The sequence below is a fragment of the Pagrus pagrus genome (assembly GCF_965226575.1).
Source record: "Pagrus pagrus genome assembly, chromosome: 12".
In the NCBI taxonomy this organism is placed as follows: Eukaryota; Metazoa; Chordata; class Actinopteri; order Spariformes; family Sparidae; genus Pagrus; species Pagrus pagrus.
In genome coordinates this window covers 27,228,314-27,248,381 of record NC_140196.1, presented here as the reverse complement: position 1 = coordinate 27,248,381, position 20,068 = coordinate 27,228,314, and the positions used below count along the sequence as shown (strand labels likewise).

The 20,068-nt window shown below is 38.9% G+C and overlaps 1 protein-coding gene across 1 annotated transcript; it reads right to left on the bottom strand.

Moving 5' to 3' along the window:
* Nucleotides 1-18: 18 nt before the first annotated feature.
* On the bottom strand, nucleotides 19-16,083 carry gad3 (glutamate decarboxylase 3). Its single transcript, XM_084370091.1, has 16 exons — nucleotides 15,951-16,083; nucleotides 15,009-15,116; nucleotides 13,249-13,355; nucleotides 12,467-12,602; nucleotides 10,972-11,062; nucleotides 9,593-9,705; nucleotides 9,055-9,170; nucleotides 7,520-7,599; nucleotides 6,330-6,384; nucleotides 5,186-5,302; nucleotides 3,691-3,755; nucleotides 3,385-3,463; nucleotides 2,930-3,079; nucleotides 2,637-2,744; nucleotides 2,179-2,268; nucleotides 19-2,076 (listed from the first exon to the last, which is right to left on the bottom strand). The coding sequence occupies exons 1-16, from the start codon at nucleotides 15,970-15,972 to the stop codon at nucleotides 1,903-1,905; spliced, it is 1,611 nt and encodes a 536-aa protein (XP_084226217.1). The 5' UTR covers nucleotides 15,973-16,083; the 3' UTR covers nucleotides 19-1,902.
* Between the last annotated feature and the right edge of the window lie 3,985 nt (nucleotides 16,084-20,068).

Sequence of the window (20,068 nt, the reverse complement as noted above, 5' to 3'; positions counted from 1 at the left end):
GAATGTACTTCAAGGTTCCCTTTTTCCTGAGAACTCAAGATGAACTCATTACAGTATAGAACTATATTTATAGATGCATTCACAGCTGTTATGTTTGTGTACTTTGAAATGCAAGTGCTCAAAGTATCGACTCAGCAAAAAGTATACACAGATCATGTTAAGTAAGGTTTATTTATAAAGCACTTTTCACAGATAAAAATGTGAAGTGCTTCAAAATAAAATAAAATACAACAGTAAAAACATAACAATACAATGAATAAAACAGTTTAAGACTTAACTAAAAGCCTGCTTAAATAAAGTTTTCAGCTGTTTCCTAAGAGTCCACAGATTTGGAGCATCTTGGAGAGGGAGGCAGGGCATTCCAAAGTTTGGGTGCCACTGCCTGAAAGGACCAGTCACCTCTGGTCTTAAAGTGGGTGTGAGGGACCACCAACAATCTCTGACCTGACGACCTCATAGTACGGGCAGGTACATGAAGTTTAATCAGGTCAGAGATGTAAGGGGGTGCTCGACCATGAAGGGCTCTAAAAGTAAGGACCAAGATTTTAAAATTGATTCTAAAATGGACTGGTAACCAATGCAGGGAAGCTAAAACAGAGGTGATGTGTGCTCTTTTGTGAGTGTGAGTTAAAAGCCGTGCAGCTGCATTCTATACAGTCTGGAGACGGTTAAGCTCTTTCTTGTTTAAGCAGGTAAAAAGGCTATTACAGTAGTCAAGACGAGAAGAAATGAAAGTGTGAATAACCATCTCAAGTTCAGCTTTTGACACCATGTCACTCAATTTTGCAATGTTCCTCAGGTGGAAAAAGCAGTTTCTGATTAATTGTCTGGAGTGCTGCTCTAGTGACATCGCAGAAGCAAAAATGACTCCCAAGTTTCTGAGGCTTGACTGAACAGATGAGCCTAAAACATCACCAATGTACTGACTGATCTGAGGGATTTTGTCATCTGGCGCAATAATCAATGTTTCTGTTTTATCAGAATTAAGCTTCAGGTAGTTGTCTAACCATTTTTTGATGTTGGTCAGGCAGTCAGTTAAGGAAGACAGTTTATGGAGCTCAGTAGGTTTAAACTTACAATACAACTGAATGTCATCAGCATAAAAATGGTATGATGCATTGTTATAAGACCTGATTATTGTTCCTAGTGGGAGTATGTACAAGAGGAATAAGATTGGTCCCAAGACCGAACCCTGGGGAACCCCACATGAGAGTTCAGTGGTATCAGACATAATCTGGTTTGCACAAACACTAAAGGTTCTCTTTAACACAGCAGCAGCATTACACATTGATGTCTGATTGGAAAGGTCTTCACTGCTTTACATCCTCTCCTTTCCAAACAACCCAAGTCCCAATAAAATTATCTTCAATGTCAAAAGGGACGCTAAGACATGCAGTTAAACATTTTTTAGATATATTTACTTGAATGAGATGACAATGAATGCAAATGATTTATAAAAAGGACTCTTTATGCCATTAAATTATCCAAAGGTATAATGTTAAAGGTTTTACATTTGTAAGAAATGGCCAAAATTCAAAGGTAACTTCAAAACTTGGTAACTGCAACTTATTATACTCAGTTAGCTGTGGAGCTAAGTGGACCTGTGGGCTGATGGGAGTCTGCAGGAACCAAACTAGAGGTGATTGTGGAAAGTGCGTTAACGATGAGTTAAAGTGGCAGTTAGGCTTACAGAAACAACTCTGCAACAGCACACAGTTGTCTTTGACATAACTTCAACACCGTTTGTTCGCGATTTCAAACAAAAATTCTGGTCGTATCTTACACACTGTGCCTTAAAGCAGAGGCAATAGAGCATAGCTGTAGCACAGTAAAACAATGGTCTTCATTTCCTTCAAAGTGACATGAACTGGGTTGAAACCCAACAATCATTCATATCAGAGGTCACAGGTCATGGCCTAGCCTGACGATCTCATCCAGCAGGAAGTCGATGTCCTCTTGTTGTGTGGCAGGATTGGAGAACACACACCTGAAGAAATTTACTTTGGCTCCCAGAGGCTGATAACCAATCAGAACAGAGCCCTTCTCCATCATCCTGCCTTTGATCTGAGGAGCCACCTGCAAAGACAGAAAGATAACCATCAAATTTAAACTTAGTCGGATGCAATGGTGCCTGCCCATTACTGAATCCAGAGGAGCCACTGTGACTTTTGGACTGACCTGATGAAGTCTTGTGTCTCTGTCAGGTCCCAGTGGCAGGCCTCTCAGACTGGGGGGGGTGTACCAGAAACACACATTACTGTGCTCCGGCTGTGTGAGAGGTGGATGACAAATATCCCCAGTAGGAATTAATTGGTGATATCGATAGATGAGGAAAGACAAAGAGGTGAATAAGAAAATAGAATAATAAAAACAACCAAATCAATCGAACAATAGTTCCTGGTTATATTCTGTACATGGTAACAGGTTTAATGCCAAGTTGCATCTGTCTTGGTTGCCATATGGCAGTATAAAACTAGGCAACATTTAGACTAAAAGTGATTTATAATGATAAAATGCTGAAGAAGTAATGGTTATACGTGCTTCACATGAAATATATCTTTGTTATAAACTAGATGTCCGGATGTCTTTAAGCACTTTAAGAAACATTTTCTTTTCCCTGTGAAAACCATTCTTACTTTGTTTTTGTAGACCAGTTCAAAGCCTGTCCTCCTCTGCAGTTGATCATACAAATACTCGGCATTCTCTAAGCATTTGTCGACTTGAGCCCCAAAACCCTCCGAGCCCTGAAAGAGTAACAGACACAAAGACAGAGAGCGATAAAGAAAGGCAAGCAGAGATGCATCACACAGTTTCACTAAGGTGGAGGGTTGAGACCAACTAGTGAAAGATGAGGAAGCTGTAAAAACAAAGCAGCACCAAATAATCCTAAATATGAACTCTATAAAACACTGATACTGTGCATGAATACCTTTGCCTTCCACATGAGCCAAAGTTTAAAGGCGTCCACATGCCGGCCACACTGGATGCTCTTATCCCCCGTGTCATAGCTCACATCGTAGGGCTTGTCTGTCTGGAAGAGGTACTCAGCTCCCAACTCATTACACTGCCTTAGGAGATCCTGCAGAAGAGAGAGGCATGGCCTAGTCATTCAAGATCAAGGAGGAGATTACACATGTACGACCTTTAAAGACAATATTAGGAGATAGAGTATATGGAGTGATGAATCAAACAACAATGATACTAACACAAGGATGTTTAGATTCTCTTCAGCTACCTGACCTGCTGCTGTTAACTGTTTCAGCTCATTTACATCTTTGAGATTCACATGTATGGTTTCCAGGAGGACTACCTTACATTAAAAAAGCCTTCAAAGGTTGTCATTGTGTACTTTGTAATGTACTTTTGAAGAGTATCATTTCTTACTCTCTTCTTGACCAGTATGGCAGAGCACTGAAGAGGGACTCCCATCATCTTATGAGGATTCCAAGTTACAGACCAGGCTCTGCAAAACAATCATTGCAAATGTAACCTTAGACCCTGCTGATAACCATGCAAAAAACAGCATCTGGCCATGGCCTTAAACAAGAGAGCTTTTTGTTTGCCTCTCACAACCACCAAAAGTTGTCTTTGCAGAACTGCACACAGAGGCTCACAGAGTCTTTGTAGTGGGGCCCCACAGAAAAGACAAAGACTGTGTGTGAAGTGGTCAGGTTGTGTTGATGCAGTTACCGTTCAATGCCCTGTAGTTTCATCCTGTGTCTGTCTGACATCAGCAGGCCTCCACCCCACGCTGCCTGTTACCAACAAAAGTTCTCAGTGTTTAGTTAAAATGGCAGTCCAATCTGTAGATCTTAACATGTTACAGAAAACTTGTTCGGATAAATTCCCAGCATTGGATGTGTGCTTTAGTGGCTATATTTTTTTAATTTTAATAACCCCAAACAGAAGTTTCCAACGCAGGTCAACATTTGCTTAAATTTCAGATTTACATTTACTCTATAATCAACTCAAGAGCACAGGACTATGGAAAAGGATTAGGGCCACTATAAACAAATGTATTAGAGTTCTATTTTTAATTTTCAGAATTAGAGTGGCCTTAATCCTCTTCTGAGGATGGTTAACAACTTTCTTCAAGTCAGCGACACCAAATCTGAAGTCATCCTCATCGCCCCCCTCCATATCAGGACTCAGTTTGATCATCTCCTCAGTCCACTTGCCTCAAACTAAAAACACTCAGCCAGAAATCTTGGTGTTTTATGTCACTCAGATTTTAAACTAGATGTACACGTAAAGAGGTTGTCCAATTGTGTTTTTATCAGCTACGTAATATTGCAAAAATCAAGTCATTTCAGTCCTTCAGTGATCTGGTGAAGGTTGTCCATGCATTTATTTCATCTCGCCTTGACTACAGTGACTCCCTGTATACATGTCTCAAAAATCCCTCCATTCACTTCAACTTATACCAAAAGCTGCAGCTCGACTTTTAGCAGGTTCCCACCTATCTTAGCATTTTTTACATTGGTTACCTGTGTCTTTTAGAATTTTAAAATGATTTGAATTACTTTTAAGGCCCTGTCTGGTTTGGCACTTCCTCATAGTGCAGAGCTGCTCTCTCCCTATGGCCAAATGTGCTGCCGGAAGAGATCAGGCCTGCTGAATCAGTGCCCTATTTTAAATCACGTCTAAAAACACACTCATATAAAGCTGCTTGTAACATCTGATTTAGATGATTTTCGCTCTGTTTTATTATCCAGATTTTACATGTTGTTCCACTGTCTTTACTGCGTTTATATTTATGTTTGGGATTACTTGGGCAATTACTTGCCTTTATTGCGACTCTTTCTTTGTTGATTTGTTGCATGTATGTAAAAAAACAGAAGGTGCTATATAAATATTATCATTATTATTATTATTATTATTATTATTATTATTATGTACTATATATCCGAAAAAATTAATAAGTGAAAATTAGCTCAAAACCAAAGCCTCTGGATGAGTGAGATTTTGAACTTAAAGAAGACATAATACAGTTTTTAACACCTGAATATGTGTGCATCCATAACTGTTTTCAGTAGCTGTACCTTTATGATATAAATAGTTCTAATTTTTCAGCAAAATATAAATATTAAAGTTCCCGTTGGTAAGACAGTAATACTGTCGCTTTGGGAGTGTAGGTGTGTGTGTGTGTGTGTGTGTGTGTGTGTGTGTGTGCGTGTTGCCTTACATCAACATGCATCCACAGTGAGTGTCTATGGCAGATGTCTGCGATGGCATTGAGAGGATCGAAGGCTCCGTACACCGTGGTGCCTGCTGTCGCATTCACGTAGAATGGAACCAAACCCTGAGAGAGAGAACTGAGGTTGGCCTTGTCATGTGTCTGTACTGAGTTATGACTGCCTCTGAGGCAAAACATTTCACAACATGAAATTCAGCGATGGTTGACAAAGCAGAAAGATAAAGGAACAGTTAACCCAAAAATGAAAATTCTGTCATTATCTACTCACCCTAACACCGTTGGAAAGTCAGGTGAATTTCTACAAAAGTCTACAAAACATTTCTGGATTCTGGAGCTTCACAACAATATAATACAGCATTCTACTAAACAATAAAGCAGATGGGGAATGAAAGCTTAAAAATGAAATAAAAAACTGCAAGTCTCCATGATCCAAGTCTCTGGAACCCCGAAATCCCAAATTGTTTTGAAAAGATGCTATTTACATCCTTTTTTCAGCCGAAATCTTCACTGTAGCTGCTTACCTAAAAGCATCACGCTGTGTGCATAATTATTCACGCGACTAGATTACATACAAAGTAACTGATAAGATGCAATTAGACGCAATAACAGACTAGATGCTCCGGACGGCAAAAATGAAGCGAAGACACAAAAAATCACACCAAGCACATAATCGCGTCAGTTGAAAAAATTTAACTCGAGCATTGGCGTTCACACTGACATCATGATGTTCATGCCACTGATGTCCAGACATTGAACATGAACAACAGTGGAGGAGAGAATAAGTAACTAATCGTGGCCGTTTGCAGACACCGAGAGCTGCCCAAAGAGAGAGGACAAGCAAGGAGCTGCCGTGGAGGGAAGTGAGTGAGAAAGTCAGACTACCTGGTAAGTTTTGAAAGTACGTCTCAGCACAGCAAAGCTCTGTTCGATCTAGATTTCGGTTTAGGAGAATGCTGCAATGCTGTTTTGTTGTGAAGCTCCAGAAATGTTTTCTGGACAACAAAACCTTCACTACTTGACTCTGTTCCTCTCAAATGTTTCTCAATTTTTATGAGAATGAATTAGTTGTTATTTTGAACAAATTTAGTTTCTTCTCAAAAGCTGTACATCCTTGAATAGTTTTCATTCATACCTTTTCTTCAGCTGTAACAATGGAGGACTCGAGTTCAGCAGGAATCATTTTCCCTCTTAAAGGAGCAAAAGTATAGAAAAAGGTTCAGTAAACAGTAACTGACTGTGCACCCCTTTTAATGCATACTGTATAGCAACCAGTCATATCCCCGACACCAGCCTGCTCTTTAGCACCTCTTAAGGCTTCAATCAACATACTACTGTATATGCACAATATATTAAAAATTCTCTGAATATCAGTGTTTTAACAGCAAGATAGCACAATGTATTCTATTACTCTGGAAGAATTTACTTGAAATTACCATCATTAACAGTAAACATTAGGGGTGCAGCGGTACATGTATTCCTCCCCAACCGTGCATGTAGTCTTGTGAAGAATATGTCTGACTTCTACCCCAATCCAGTAATTGTCAGTAATGCGCCTTAAAAGCTATTTTTCAACCACTGTTAAACAACAAAGCAGAATAAGAACAGAAAACAAAACAACAAGACAAAGAAGAAGACACCCTGATGCACTGGAGCTAGAGGAGCCACCACTTCTTTTAAATCAGCTATGAGAGAAAGTTTGAGAGAGTGAGCGGTGGATCAGACCAGGCTGCTGTGTTGCCACTGCTTGACAGTTGTGTGCAAAAATGGTTGTATTATAGAAGGCATAACCCATATGCGGAAAATATTATATAACAGATATAAATATGATTACTATTAATATAGTTAATTTAAAGTGTTTAACATGCTGGTTCGACCCTTAAAGGTGCTATTTGCAAGAAAACTGACGCTTTGGGATGGCGGCCGCCCGGTCATACAATTCCTAAGCGTCAGTATTTCACAAGTTGGGAGTGAGACTCAAAAATCAACTTTTCTTACAAACAGCACCTTTAAGTTATTTACCTTTCAATTATTCAGTGTAGTTTAAAAGTACGAATCAGCATTTCCTCTAACAGAGAACATTTCCTGTAAAAATGAAATAGGGTATCTGTCTTCGTGTGTCCATCACCGGAGCAAGCGAGTCCTACGACTTCTTCCCGCTGTTATTGTGTAACAAGTCAAAACTTGACTGCTGTATCAAAGTATGCACCAAACTGTGACTTCCGTGTACCAACCCGTGTAAACATGGTATATGTTTTGCTAGCGAAAACACACACAAACAGGTCAGCAAACATTCCTTTTCTCAAGCATCACATGTTTACCCACCTTTCATCACATTTCACTATGACCACATTCTCAGTGCCCAGCCCCAGCACTGCTGCAGATTTCTTCATTGAATAGTGACTCTGAATGGGTGAAAGGACAGCCATTAATCTTCAATGACACTACCAACAGGTACACATTCAATTCAGTTGAAAGAAGTGGCTGCATTGTTTGGTTGTAAGAGGTAGAAGTTCCCAGGTGAACACGTCAAGTGAAACTGAACACAGACAGCATCTTTGCACACCACACAAGACTCAGATTGGAGTACTACTTTGAAGAGAACAATAAGCGTACCATGAAAGAGCTGTGGATGAAGGCATTGCATAAGAAAATGCTCAGTGAACTGACTGTTAGACATCAGAGAGCACACACTACAACACATAGGAACATGTGGCATTACAACCAGTTGGACCAGGAAATAAAGTCTCTGGTCCTTCCACAGTTGGGCATGTTGAAATTGTCATCTTAGAATACAAACATCAAATGTGGAGTTTTGTGCTAGCTTATAGTTCTTTTCATCAGTGAGGTATGGTTGTGTGGTTGTGCTTGTGTGTTACCTTTGATCATGGATAAGCAACTGACACAATAATGACACGAAACATTTCCACTTTGAATGTTAATCACCCTACTAAAAAATAACCTGCACAGCCACTCCTAAAACATGTGAACTGTGGACTACATGATCCCAAACTGCCCCATAGCTCTCGCTGGCTGGCAGGGAGATGTGTGTCAGCCGCTAGGACATTCAACAAGGTCTCTTAGCTTTTTTATTTGAATAAATACATAAATAAACAACTCTGTTAAATGCTACATCATAGAAGTACAAGCAAATTAGCCGTCACACACATACCTCAGTCAAAAAAAAGCTGCCCAGCACACAAGTAACTGTTCACTGCTGTAAGTGTGTGCTTCGTGCTAACAGGGTCTGCAGCAATGGCACTATTCTTTGGCTCAGGGGCTGTGAACTCTGAGTGCAGCACATCACTGTTATTGCTGACCATATCCAACTACCTCATGTCTCACTCGCACATAAGAAAACACCTGGTATAATCATAATGAACATAAACACACACTCACTGCTGGCAAGCTAGTATGTCAGTATTGGGAAATTTTGTCTGCACCTTCTTCTACATTCTTGTGCCACTAGCTTGCTAACTTGGAAATTTAGTCATGGCAGGCATGTAGGTAGACAGACCAGTAGCCTTTCCAATTATTTCACACAGGCCGAATCAAAGTATTGTAAGGCGGGGACAGCGCTACACCAGGGCTGGGGGTGTATAGCCCCGGTTAAGCCCCTTCAAGCATTTTAGTATTTTTAATCATAAAATAAAGAATTATGTAAAAGTTATTAACCAGCCAATCTTACCAATGTTACCAATCTGTTCCCAGGCTGCATGCACAGTTAGCAGGCACAGGGTGATAGCTGGAGGGTGAAGCTCACACCAACCCAACAAAAAATGGATAATTCTTTAGAGCCAGGTTAGAGTTGAATAGGCTGAGGCTAGTTTCCCAGAGAGTAGTGTGTGAATTGTGATTACATGTTCTGAAGTGAAGATGGCCAGCTGAGGCAGCACTCCCATCCCTCTGGTCTTCACCTCTGGGTAGAAATGGTATCTGGCCACAAGGATGCTGTACAGGTTTGATATTGTGCCCCCTTCAGGAAACAGAACAGACAGTTTATGGACAAGTAGCAGTGGATGTGCATTGTCTCTGGGTTGCAGTAGTGAACAGTTTTTACAACAGTGTCCCACAACTGAGCTTTGACAACACATCTGGTTTTCAACGTCGTCAACAGTTGTTATTAGCAACATGAAGGCAGTCAAGGTTGTTTCATTGGAATGAAGTTGATTTTTTCATTCAACCTCCACATTTCCACTTACTGAGACTTCAGACACCTCAGTTCACACCGAGATTAATGGTTAATGTATAGTGAGTGAAATTATTGTCACTGTTGTTTAAACAGAACTTTCCCTAGATTTGTGACGCAACATAAATGTTACATTACAACTCAACCTTGTGTATCTACAGATGTTCAGTGTAACGTAACCCATTTCTGCAGCACCTTCATAGTATTACCTGGACAGAAGATTCCGTCTCCCTCGTCATCGGACCACCCCACAATGCTTTGCATCTTCCTCAGCAGAACCTCCTCCATGAGGATAAAGACAGGAGACACTTCATATGTAAACCTGACAGAGAAACATATTGTGTTGTTATGCAGTACCAACAAAGATTTCATGTTATCACTTTGCTGGCTTCTTGGAAACACCCTCTTGAACTACAGAGACGAAATTCTGTTAAATAATATACATATATTTCTCTCAAAACATTCAACAGTCGAGGATTACTATTTCAATGACTGATATGATTACTTTGTCAACAAATAACTATTGCACTAATAAGAGCATCCCAAAATGTATGATAAGGAAGTTTAAAGAGTGCAGCACAGCTGAAGTACACTCAGTGTGAACTAAACTTTAAGGCGTTGCATGTACATGTACACATGATAGAGCGAAGCAAGCAAGTGCAACAGCAACAGGAAGAACATTTGTGAAGATTTTCTTCATTTGGAAGGTAAAGTAAGGAGTGGGTAAAAAAGTGGACTATATATAATATATAATAATGGAAAGTCATCACATCATGGGTCCTGTGCATCAAGCCGAACACACTGCACATAATGCAGTCAGCTTAAAACTAGACTTGGTTACATTTGTAAGAGAAGAAAAATATGAATATACACATACTGTACATCCAAGCCAAAACGGTCAGGTGTGGAGTCCAAAATTAGCATGACATTAAACAAAAAGACGGCTCTCACACTGCAGGGCTTCTAAATATTTAATGTCCCAAAGTAGTGACGTTTCAAGCAAACTGCTGCTCTTCATCAGACTAAAGTGCCACTGGAGGACATCTTATGTACACTTTAGAGCAGTCACATGAGCAGTCATATGAGCCAATGTGAATCTCTCTGATTAGTCAAAAGTATATAAATAAAAAGTATCAAAATATGTATATGTATGTATGTATGCATAAATGATATTGCACATAGTCACTAATAGATTTAGTTTTCTATCCTTGTGTGATACCTATTGAGCCTTAAAAAATTCAGAACCAAAAAGTATATATAATATACTATACTATATGCTAAAATCGCATAGACATCTAAAATGTGACAAGCAGCACAACTAAACACTGCTTTTTTTGAGGGCCCACACGCCTTAAAGGCTGGAAACCACTGGTTTCATCTTTAACAATACATTGTAATTCATAAAATTGTGTTTGTCATGTAAAATCTAAATAACTATAGCTGTCAAATAAATGTAGTGAAGTAAAAATTACAATATTTTCTTCTGAAATGTAGTCAATTAAAAGTAGAATGTAGGCCTAACATAAAATGGAAACACTTCATTAAAGAAAAAGTACCCCCAAACCTTTGTACTTAAAATTGTACTTACATATTAGTGTTGGCTGTAGAGGTCAACCACTCGGCAGCTGTACCAATCACATCCAGACCTGAAGACAGCTGGTTGAAGAAACGTGGATGGCCTGGAAAAGCATAGGTCAAAGTCAAGTAGAAAATTAGTTGAGGCAGACAGATGGTCATTCCATACCAACTCACCTTGGGCCTCCCAGTTCATTTCGTGAATTTTCTATGAAAAAAATTAATGTAAAAACTTCTATCAAATTCATTGGACCCTGCAAAATCACATAGCTGAACAACTAATACTTTAAGTTATGAATTTTTTAAGTTTGCCCTCTGAGCTAAATTTCATAATTTTTAGTTTCAGTTTCTTATTTTTCACTGGATTGGGTTGAAATGTGTCCTCAACATCCAAGAATGATCCCCCAGGACACCATCCAGACTCATCAGGAGCATGCCCAGATGTTGTCGGGAGTGCACACAGGCACACGGTGGCCATACACACTATGAGTTGCCATGATAGAAATCAGGCAAGTTGGATCAGCCTGTGATTTTAATTTTTTACTTTTGGTTTGATTTTTGATCCAGCCCTCAATGGGTTGATGATTTTGGTTTCTCTTGACCGTTGTTATGTCAAGATTTTCAACTTGAATAATTTGTTCATCAAGATCTGATGTGTGATTAACATTCAGAAGTTATTCAGTTCTGTATAAAAAACGGAGTGCAATAGATCGTGCTGTAGTTTGACTGTATATTCTCTCAAGAACGATTATTTAAGTCTCCTTGAAAGTTTTTTATCTTAAAGTGTTAATATTCATTGCAGAAATAAAAATGCAAATATGTTCTATGACTCCATCATTTAGTATTTTATCATTTAGTATTTCATGCACAATAATTTTAATAGTTTTCATTTTTATACTTTTCTCTGACCACATCCAGTGGTTTTATTTCATTGCACTGTGTTGACTTCAAGGTTTTCTGTCTTTGTGTGATACCTATTGAGCCTTCATAAATTCAGAACTTGCAAGTTTCAAAGTCCCAATGTCCTAGATGTGTATTGCCTGAACCCAGAGCAAGCCTATATCGCAGATTATTTTAATGTCACAATAGATCAGGCTATCATCAAACTCTGCACCTGTTTTACACAAAAACAGAAGTTTATATATATATATATATATGGATCTACTTTTAATCTGTCTAAACTGTGTGATGATAGATCTGCAAAGTCACTGCAATATTCAGGCACTGAGCATTTCTGGATCTCAGGACAGAAATGCACAGGACTTGAACCTATAATTCCAAAGGAAACAACTACAGGACTTCAGGTTTCGTTGGACCAACAATGCCTAGTATGATACAGAGCGCAGAAAGAAATTAAATGACTAAATGAAAAGATATAATTTTCTTGCAATTTGTCCCCATAAAGAATATAGATCCTTAGAACCTGTGTGTGAGCAGATACAGTATATGTCCCCACACTGTGAGTAATACATAACAGCACACACACACGCACACACACACACACATACCTGTACTGACACCATACTTGAGTGTGTCTCTACAGTCCACTAGTATCTGTTCCAGAGTTTCTGGTTGGTCCGGCAAGTTCAGACTGAAGCCATCCAGTCCTTCCTTTAGCTGGTGAGGATGGTGGAAGTCCAGGACCTAAAACACAGAGAACAGTATTTTTTTTTTACATGATGTTATTTCCTGTGTCTCATATTTACACATGTTCATAAACATTCAACATTAAATTTCCCAATAAAACCTCTTGAGAGTTTTAACTAATTGGGTCTGTTTTCTATTTGTTTTCATCAGTATCATCATCCTCCACTGTGTCTGCTGGATGAGAAATAATACCTGAATATATCATAAGCATTTACAAAAAGGGACATTTAATCATAAGATGTAAGCAGTGATGGAATGTAACAATGTACATTTACTCAAGTACTGTGTTTGATTACAATTTTGAGGCACTTTACTTGAGATATCCATTTTCTACTACTTTATACTTCCACTACATTTTGGGGGGAAATATTGCTCTTTTAATATTTTTTTTTCCATCAGCAATCGATAAAAAAGAAAAAACACTGATTCCAATAATCAGAGAAATGCTGAATATCTGATCTGATAATCAACCAGGTGAATAATCGGTTGACCCACAGTATATAGTAAATATGTATAGTTCACTCTTACTTGTGCTTAGAAACGTAAGGACATTAATATTAGAAACTATAACACTAATGTACTGATTCAAGCACAGCAGTCCTGCAGTAAACTGTTAGTACTGTCTATGGGAACAGTTGAGTACCTTGGAGCTCCTCTGACTTGACTTGCAGATATAAGTGAACAGGATGTTAACCAGCTCTTGCAGAAACCCTCTGGTAGTCTCCTCACCGCTTGAAGCTGGAAGCAGGTCTGTTCACACAAGTAAAGTCTATTTTATTCAAATGACAGTTATCTAACCAAGCAGAAATGCAACAACATATACAAAGCTGGCAGAAAATAAGCCAGTGTATTTACACACACTTCTGACACATTGTTGCCAATGCATTTATTCAGTTTTGTGACACAGAATGTAATTTAGGTATCAACCCAAATCCAGCGTTTTAGAATTCACTGAAGGTGAATTGAGTTTGTTTTACGGTCAGCCCTTGGTTTGGCCCACAATAACAGATTTGCTAAAAACAGGAATGTCCAGAACCCCTTGAAGGAAGGGAAGGCAGTTCTGGAAAAAACATAGTTGATTGTTGAGTCTCATTCACAGGTCATCACTATCGGGGGTTACTGTTAGAATTTACTTCCACCAAACCAGTGGTGATTGTGGAATGACAATTCAAGACTGTTATGGTGAGTTTTTTTGTTTATGCCAAGTTTGAATGAGGTGTGTTTTACGATGACTCAACAAGGCAATGAAGTGCATCTTAGTTTGGCAAAAGAGAGAAACTTGAATTCAGAAGGTGTAAGGTGTTTTTTTCTGTTCAGTAACGAAAACGTGTGTAAAAGTATTTCCTTTCTCATCATTTTGTCATGGGAAGTAGTGAACTCACCGCTCTTAGATCTCCCAACTGAAAGGGCCTTCACAACAGTTATCATGGCCAAAGGAATTCATGCTAGTGAATTACCACACTATTTAAATAGAAATTAGAAAGAAAAATGCTAGCAATGTTAACTGTGTTTTGTCTCTTTTTTGGCAAATTCATTACCCTCAAAATACGAATGTAGAAAGTTGGAGAGAGTCTGTAAACATAACTGCAGAAAACATTGTATAAAAAGAGCAATTAGACCCAATAACAAGTGACAAGGCAACCAGATGAACTGACACATAGGATTCACAAGGCCGAACATCGTTGCTGGATTATTCACACAATATCACATGTTTATTATTAACACAGTATCAATATTTCATTTTTTTATATATATCACAGCTCTGCTGAATATTGTGAATATCATGATATCACGACAGCCCTAATCAGTATATCACCTGTTGAGGTGCGAAGTGAAATTATGAAACAGAATTGGCCGGAGCTCGTTGGTTAGCATGCTAACTTCAGGAGACATCTTTGTTACATAGTTGCTTTGACATAACGTCAACACTTTTGTTCGTTAACATTCTGTTGATAATATTAGTTCATTATTCGGAAAAAATTAAGCTACAAATTCTGACCATATCTTACAAATTGCTCCTTTCACATCAACATCATGTGGGAAATGATTTGTATGTTGAAGTGAACATGCATGTAACGCTGTGATCCTACCTTCTCACTGAAGTAACATCGTGTAGAAATAAGTAATGGGGGCGGAGTGGCTGTGACAGAGACACCATTCACCGTATTACAAGATACTCTACTATCAAATGATTTTAAGCTGTTATTTTAAGGTAAAAAGTTACACAGTGTTGCTTTAAAATGATCAATTTACAACTTGAATGGTGGTTAAGATGAACAGTGCACATCCATCACACACCAAACACTATCATGCTTTGCTGCTGCCCATCAGTGACAGAAGCCTCCAGTCCAGACTGTGAGCAGGAGCACACATGGCACGAGCCTGGACAACCTAAGCTCTCACCTTTGCTGTAGAGGCTGCTGAAGTCACCAGGTGTTTGTCTTCCGCCTCTGACAGCTGCTGAATCCACCTGTTGTTTGTCCCTCACAGTGGATTTATCAATGATTCTGTCTGAAAGTACAAAACACACGTTTGTAAGCTAATGAGCTCCGAATGACTTGGCTAAGTCTGTGGGAACATTCCTGTCTGATCTAATGGAAGTGCCTGCTGTTCGATCTTTCACCGGTTTGCTGCAGACCAACAATGAACTAAATACCACGCTGGATGCTCCTTCATCTTCGCTTTTATTTGAATGTGTGGAAAGATACAGCTCTACATCTATCTGACTAACATCATGGTGCATCATCAGCTGTCTGTGGCTACTCTGCTCAGACATAATGGCTGTATTCAAACCCAACAATGGATAGGTTGGCCAAGAGAGAAGAAAAAACAGGAGAGGCACTAAACCACTCCTCAGCTGTGCAAATAAAAACACAAGTCAAGTTCTTTAGAAATCGGTTTTAGTCATTGTCATCTAGTGATTAGGTTGGCTATCTATCTACAGCATCGCTACTACTCTATCTCTCTATCAAGGGCACATCAAGGGTATTAGTGGTGAGGAAATTGATCTCTTCAGTATTTTGCATATTATTCAAATGGATAGAGGTATGATGTTTTAATGAACAACCACTAACGCTGCTTACTGAAGTACGCACTGAAGCTTAGTGTGATTCCATTTGAACTGTTACTCACAAATTACATTTTGACAAGCAAATGTTATACACTTACACATTTTTAATGCTTCTAGTATGTTGTTGCGGTGGATCCCTTAAGCACTGTACACTCAATCTAAATGCTTATTTCGCTGCACTATGCAGTTGGATGCATCATTCCATGTTGATCACGTCACATTTAAACTTTTCTCACGAATCGTAAAGAGGGTCATCAAATTACTCAATGACTTACCTTGTAGTTGTAAGAAATCCATATCAATACAAGTCAATGTCGAGAAAAAGCTGTTTTACTGGATCCTGGTTGCTAGATTAACTGTGTAGATAAACCTGTAAATCTGATAGTTGCTCATAAGTCTGTGATTGTAATTCATCCAACCTGGGACACAGACAGTGTGGTGTCAGGCTGCAGCATTTAAAAAGGCTCAGATAAAGGAGGTGTGGTCTGCAGCCAGCTGCTGGTAGTGACTGGCATGCAAGTTCTTTTTTTATATAGCACCATTCAGACTCATAGAAATACTGATTACTGCAAGACTGTACATATATATTAAGTTAATAACTTAAAACACTGATTGGGTGAAACTAAATGAACATTTTTTGAAGAAAATATTTTCTGGTTATCTGTCTCCGGCTGCTCTGCCTGAATCCTTTATAATTTATGGAATTTCTTAATGAACAGATGGCTTTACTTGTTGCTAAAGTAACTGCTAACAGCAGCTAAGTGTACTGGGCTCCCAGTGAACATGGCCGGCGTCGGGACTGAAACAAACTCCAAGACTAAATGCGGCCAGTTTGACGACAGGGAGACCTGTACTGAGGTGGTTTACAGAGTTAGCTGCTGTTCGACAGTTACCACATGGCTGTTTATTTATGCAGCTAACGTTAGTGGTCCTGTTAGCTGACTAACGTTAGGCCCTGGGTTGCCAGGACCCAATCCCGCCAAGAAAACCACCTTAGTACTGAGAGAGAGAGAGAGAGAGAGCTCATAGATGAGTGAGAAAGAGAGAGCATGAGTTTAGCCTATGAACACAAGTGTCCACAGGATATAAAACTTTCTTTGATAATAAAGCCTAGTTGCTCTAGTTCCATAAAACAACAAAAATGTTCAAAATATAGCGTACACTTTAAATGGAAAATCCATTTTAAAATCATACAATGAAAGACAGTGAAACTACTGAGTGACATCACAGGAAGCTTGTGAAACACGGTAAAATAATGCTGACATAACATGATTCATCAGGTTTTGCGCAAACTTGTAAAAATCCATGCAGCTCCAGTGCATGCTCCCATTAAAGCAGGAGGGGGACACATCAAATACTAAGTCTTCTGAAATTCATGGACATTTTTTTTTTTAAGATTCAACTTTTCGCTCAAACTGTTCAACTAATATTATCATTTGTAATGAAATAAAAAGTATTATATTCAGAACAAATGCACAATGTATACACCAAACAGCTGTGTTTCAGTGGAAAAGTTAGTGGTGATGTCATGACCTTTGTCTGTAAAAACTTTTTTTTTTCCAGCTCATCGTTTGTTCCGGCACACTCATGCCTTGTGGTTTCAATGACCCATCCGATTAGAAAGTTGCATCTGATCCCAACAGGGTTGGCCGTTGGATAATTCCACAGACGTACAGTTTGGCGTTGACAGGTTAAATAAACAGTGACTCATCAGCAGGAATGTTGTAAGCATTTTGTTACGTGCATAAGTCCACATTTACAACATTTCCAATGACGTGATGTTTCAGAGAAACGTCTAACTTGACAGCTTTTATTTTTACTTTAATGCAACTCACATGAGGTGAGGTGAAGAGAAGATAATGTGGGTGATGACAACCTACTATGTTATGTCTCAGTACGTGTTTCTGTTAAAGATGCAGCATTAATGTGGAGGCAGCAAGGGCGTAGAATTGGGTAGGGACGCTAGAGACACGTCCCTACCAATATTCGGCCGCTACTGTGTAGTCACTATCAATACAACCGCTGTCCGGAGTGTTTAGTCAATGATTATGGCACGCAAAGGGTCAAATGTCGGTCTCTGCCAGAAGTCCCGCCTCTAACCTAAATACCTCTCCCTGATCGGCTGCCGGTTTCTGATAACTTACATGTGATTGGCTGTCCACACTGTCACTCATTCTGCTTGTCAAAACTATCTGCAACCTGCTAGTTGGACCGGCCGAGAGGCAGTGCATGCTATCTGCGAGTGTGAGTTGTCAACATGTTCAGCATTTGTTCTTCCTGGGTCACGTCAGCTAGATGGATTTTAATATCAGTGGTGTCATTTACATTTGTGTTTGTGTCTTTTTGCATGCGTGTACGTGTGTGTGTGTGTGTGCGTGCGTGTGTGCTGTATAGGATTTGAAGGATGTCAAAGAAAAGAAATCTGGATATAAGAGACTTCTTTAGGAGTCAAAGTGTAAGTTACTTCAAGGGTGTATAGGTAGAGGCTCAACAACACAGATATTGAATAAAAGAGAATATTTAATGCCAAAGAGATACACTTTTTTAGTGTAAAAAAGTTTTTTTAAGTTATTTTATTTTATTTTCATGTATTTGTGTAGAAGAGAGCAACGGTTTAAACACACAAATAAAGAAAAATTGTGGTGGAAATACAATAAAACCTCAGATTCTAGATGATCATGTCATTTTTTAATTATAAAATATAATTAATTAATATTAAGTAATCTTAATATTTAGTAAAAGCCTTTTTTGCTCATGCAATAACTGTACCATCAAGCTCTATGATCATTGTGTCCCTAATGTATCTGTTCATGTCATGCATCAACATATTGTTGTAAGGTGACAGACAGCAGAGAAGCTGGAGGAGATGGAGGAGGAGAGGCCAGAGAAGGCAGAGGAAGAGAGGCAGGAGGAGGTAGAGAAGGAGAGGCTGGAGGAGATGGAGGAAGAGAGGCAGGAGGAGGTAGAGAAGGAGAGGCTGGAGGAGATGGAGGAGGAGAAGCTGGAGGAGATGGAGGAGGAGAAGCTGAAAGAGAGGCTGGAAATTCACAGGTGAGGTTAAATAATGATGGATATGTTAGTCATGAGATTCAGCGCTGTGACAAATGTTAGTGTGATGATGATCTGAATAGCAATGCTTCACCCATGTGGCTTTAAAATCAGAGCTTTATATCAAGTCTGGTGTTCAGAGGCCTCATCATGTATTACTATGTGTTTACAGTAGTTGCTATACAGTTGTCAAATTTATATTGTGGTTTATTCCTCGTATGTTCCTTATTTAACCTATAACATCTGCATGACGTGAAATTATGATTGCTAATGCAAAAAAACGTAAACTTTTAGGAGTGCTGCCTTGGAGCACTTTTGTGTCCCCACCAATCTCAAAATCAAACCTACTCCCTTGGGAGGCAGTAAAGACGCTGATGATAGAGAGAGAGAGATGGAGAGAGAGAGATGACAAGGGCCAGGTGAGAAATTGGACAGGAAGTCAAGAACATAAAGTTATAATGCCAAGTCAGCTACTGTTTAATTCATTGCTGTGGACTTCACAATGATTTCACATGAATAAGCCATGTATTAATATTCTGTTGTCATATGGAACCGCCTCTTACATGTATTTACATCCAAAATACTCTGTTTGCTTTACTTATTATCAGATTATATGTCATCTTCTACCTACATGCAGTATGTTTGTGCTTGATTATCAGTGCAATAAGGGAAAGATGAGGATGGAGAGAAAGAACAGAGAGAGAGCAAGAGTAGGAAGAACCAGAAAGAAAGCAGACAGATAGTGATTTTTTTTTTTTATAATAGCAAATCAGTAACTGTTTATCTGAGAGGGGTGAAACGTTTTAGTAATATCATTTTAAATGTGTGGGAGCTGAGCGCCCCTAAAGGTCTCATTCTAGAATCGCCCCTGATTTTATGTTTGAACTGAATATCTTGATTATTCCATATACAACATGTTAAAATGAAATCCCGCCTATTTCCTTAAATATGTAATTAGGGAATGTGCTCCATATGCTGTTTTATTTTTTCTAATGGAAAAACCTAATTGACTTTAAAGCCATAGTCATAATCTAAAACTTCTAAACCAACACTGTCTTTTCTTTGCTATTAAAAAAGATCTCTTACTTTAGGTGGTGAGGGGAATTCCTCCAGATAAAGTTCAACAGCTTTGATTGAGATATTTCAGATGGCATTTGCAAAGAAACAGGCAAACAATACAATTCTCCCTTGCAGTGACAAATTTATAGATAATCATGAATTCAATCTGTTGTCTGTTTTGATAATAATTGGGTCGAAGTAAAATCCATTTCCATATTGCGCTAACCAGCTGTCTAAATATTCCGTTAATGTGATGTTCAGTTTTTTTGCAACTTACAAAGTCTCT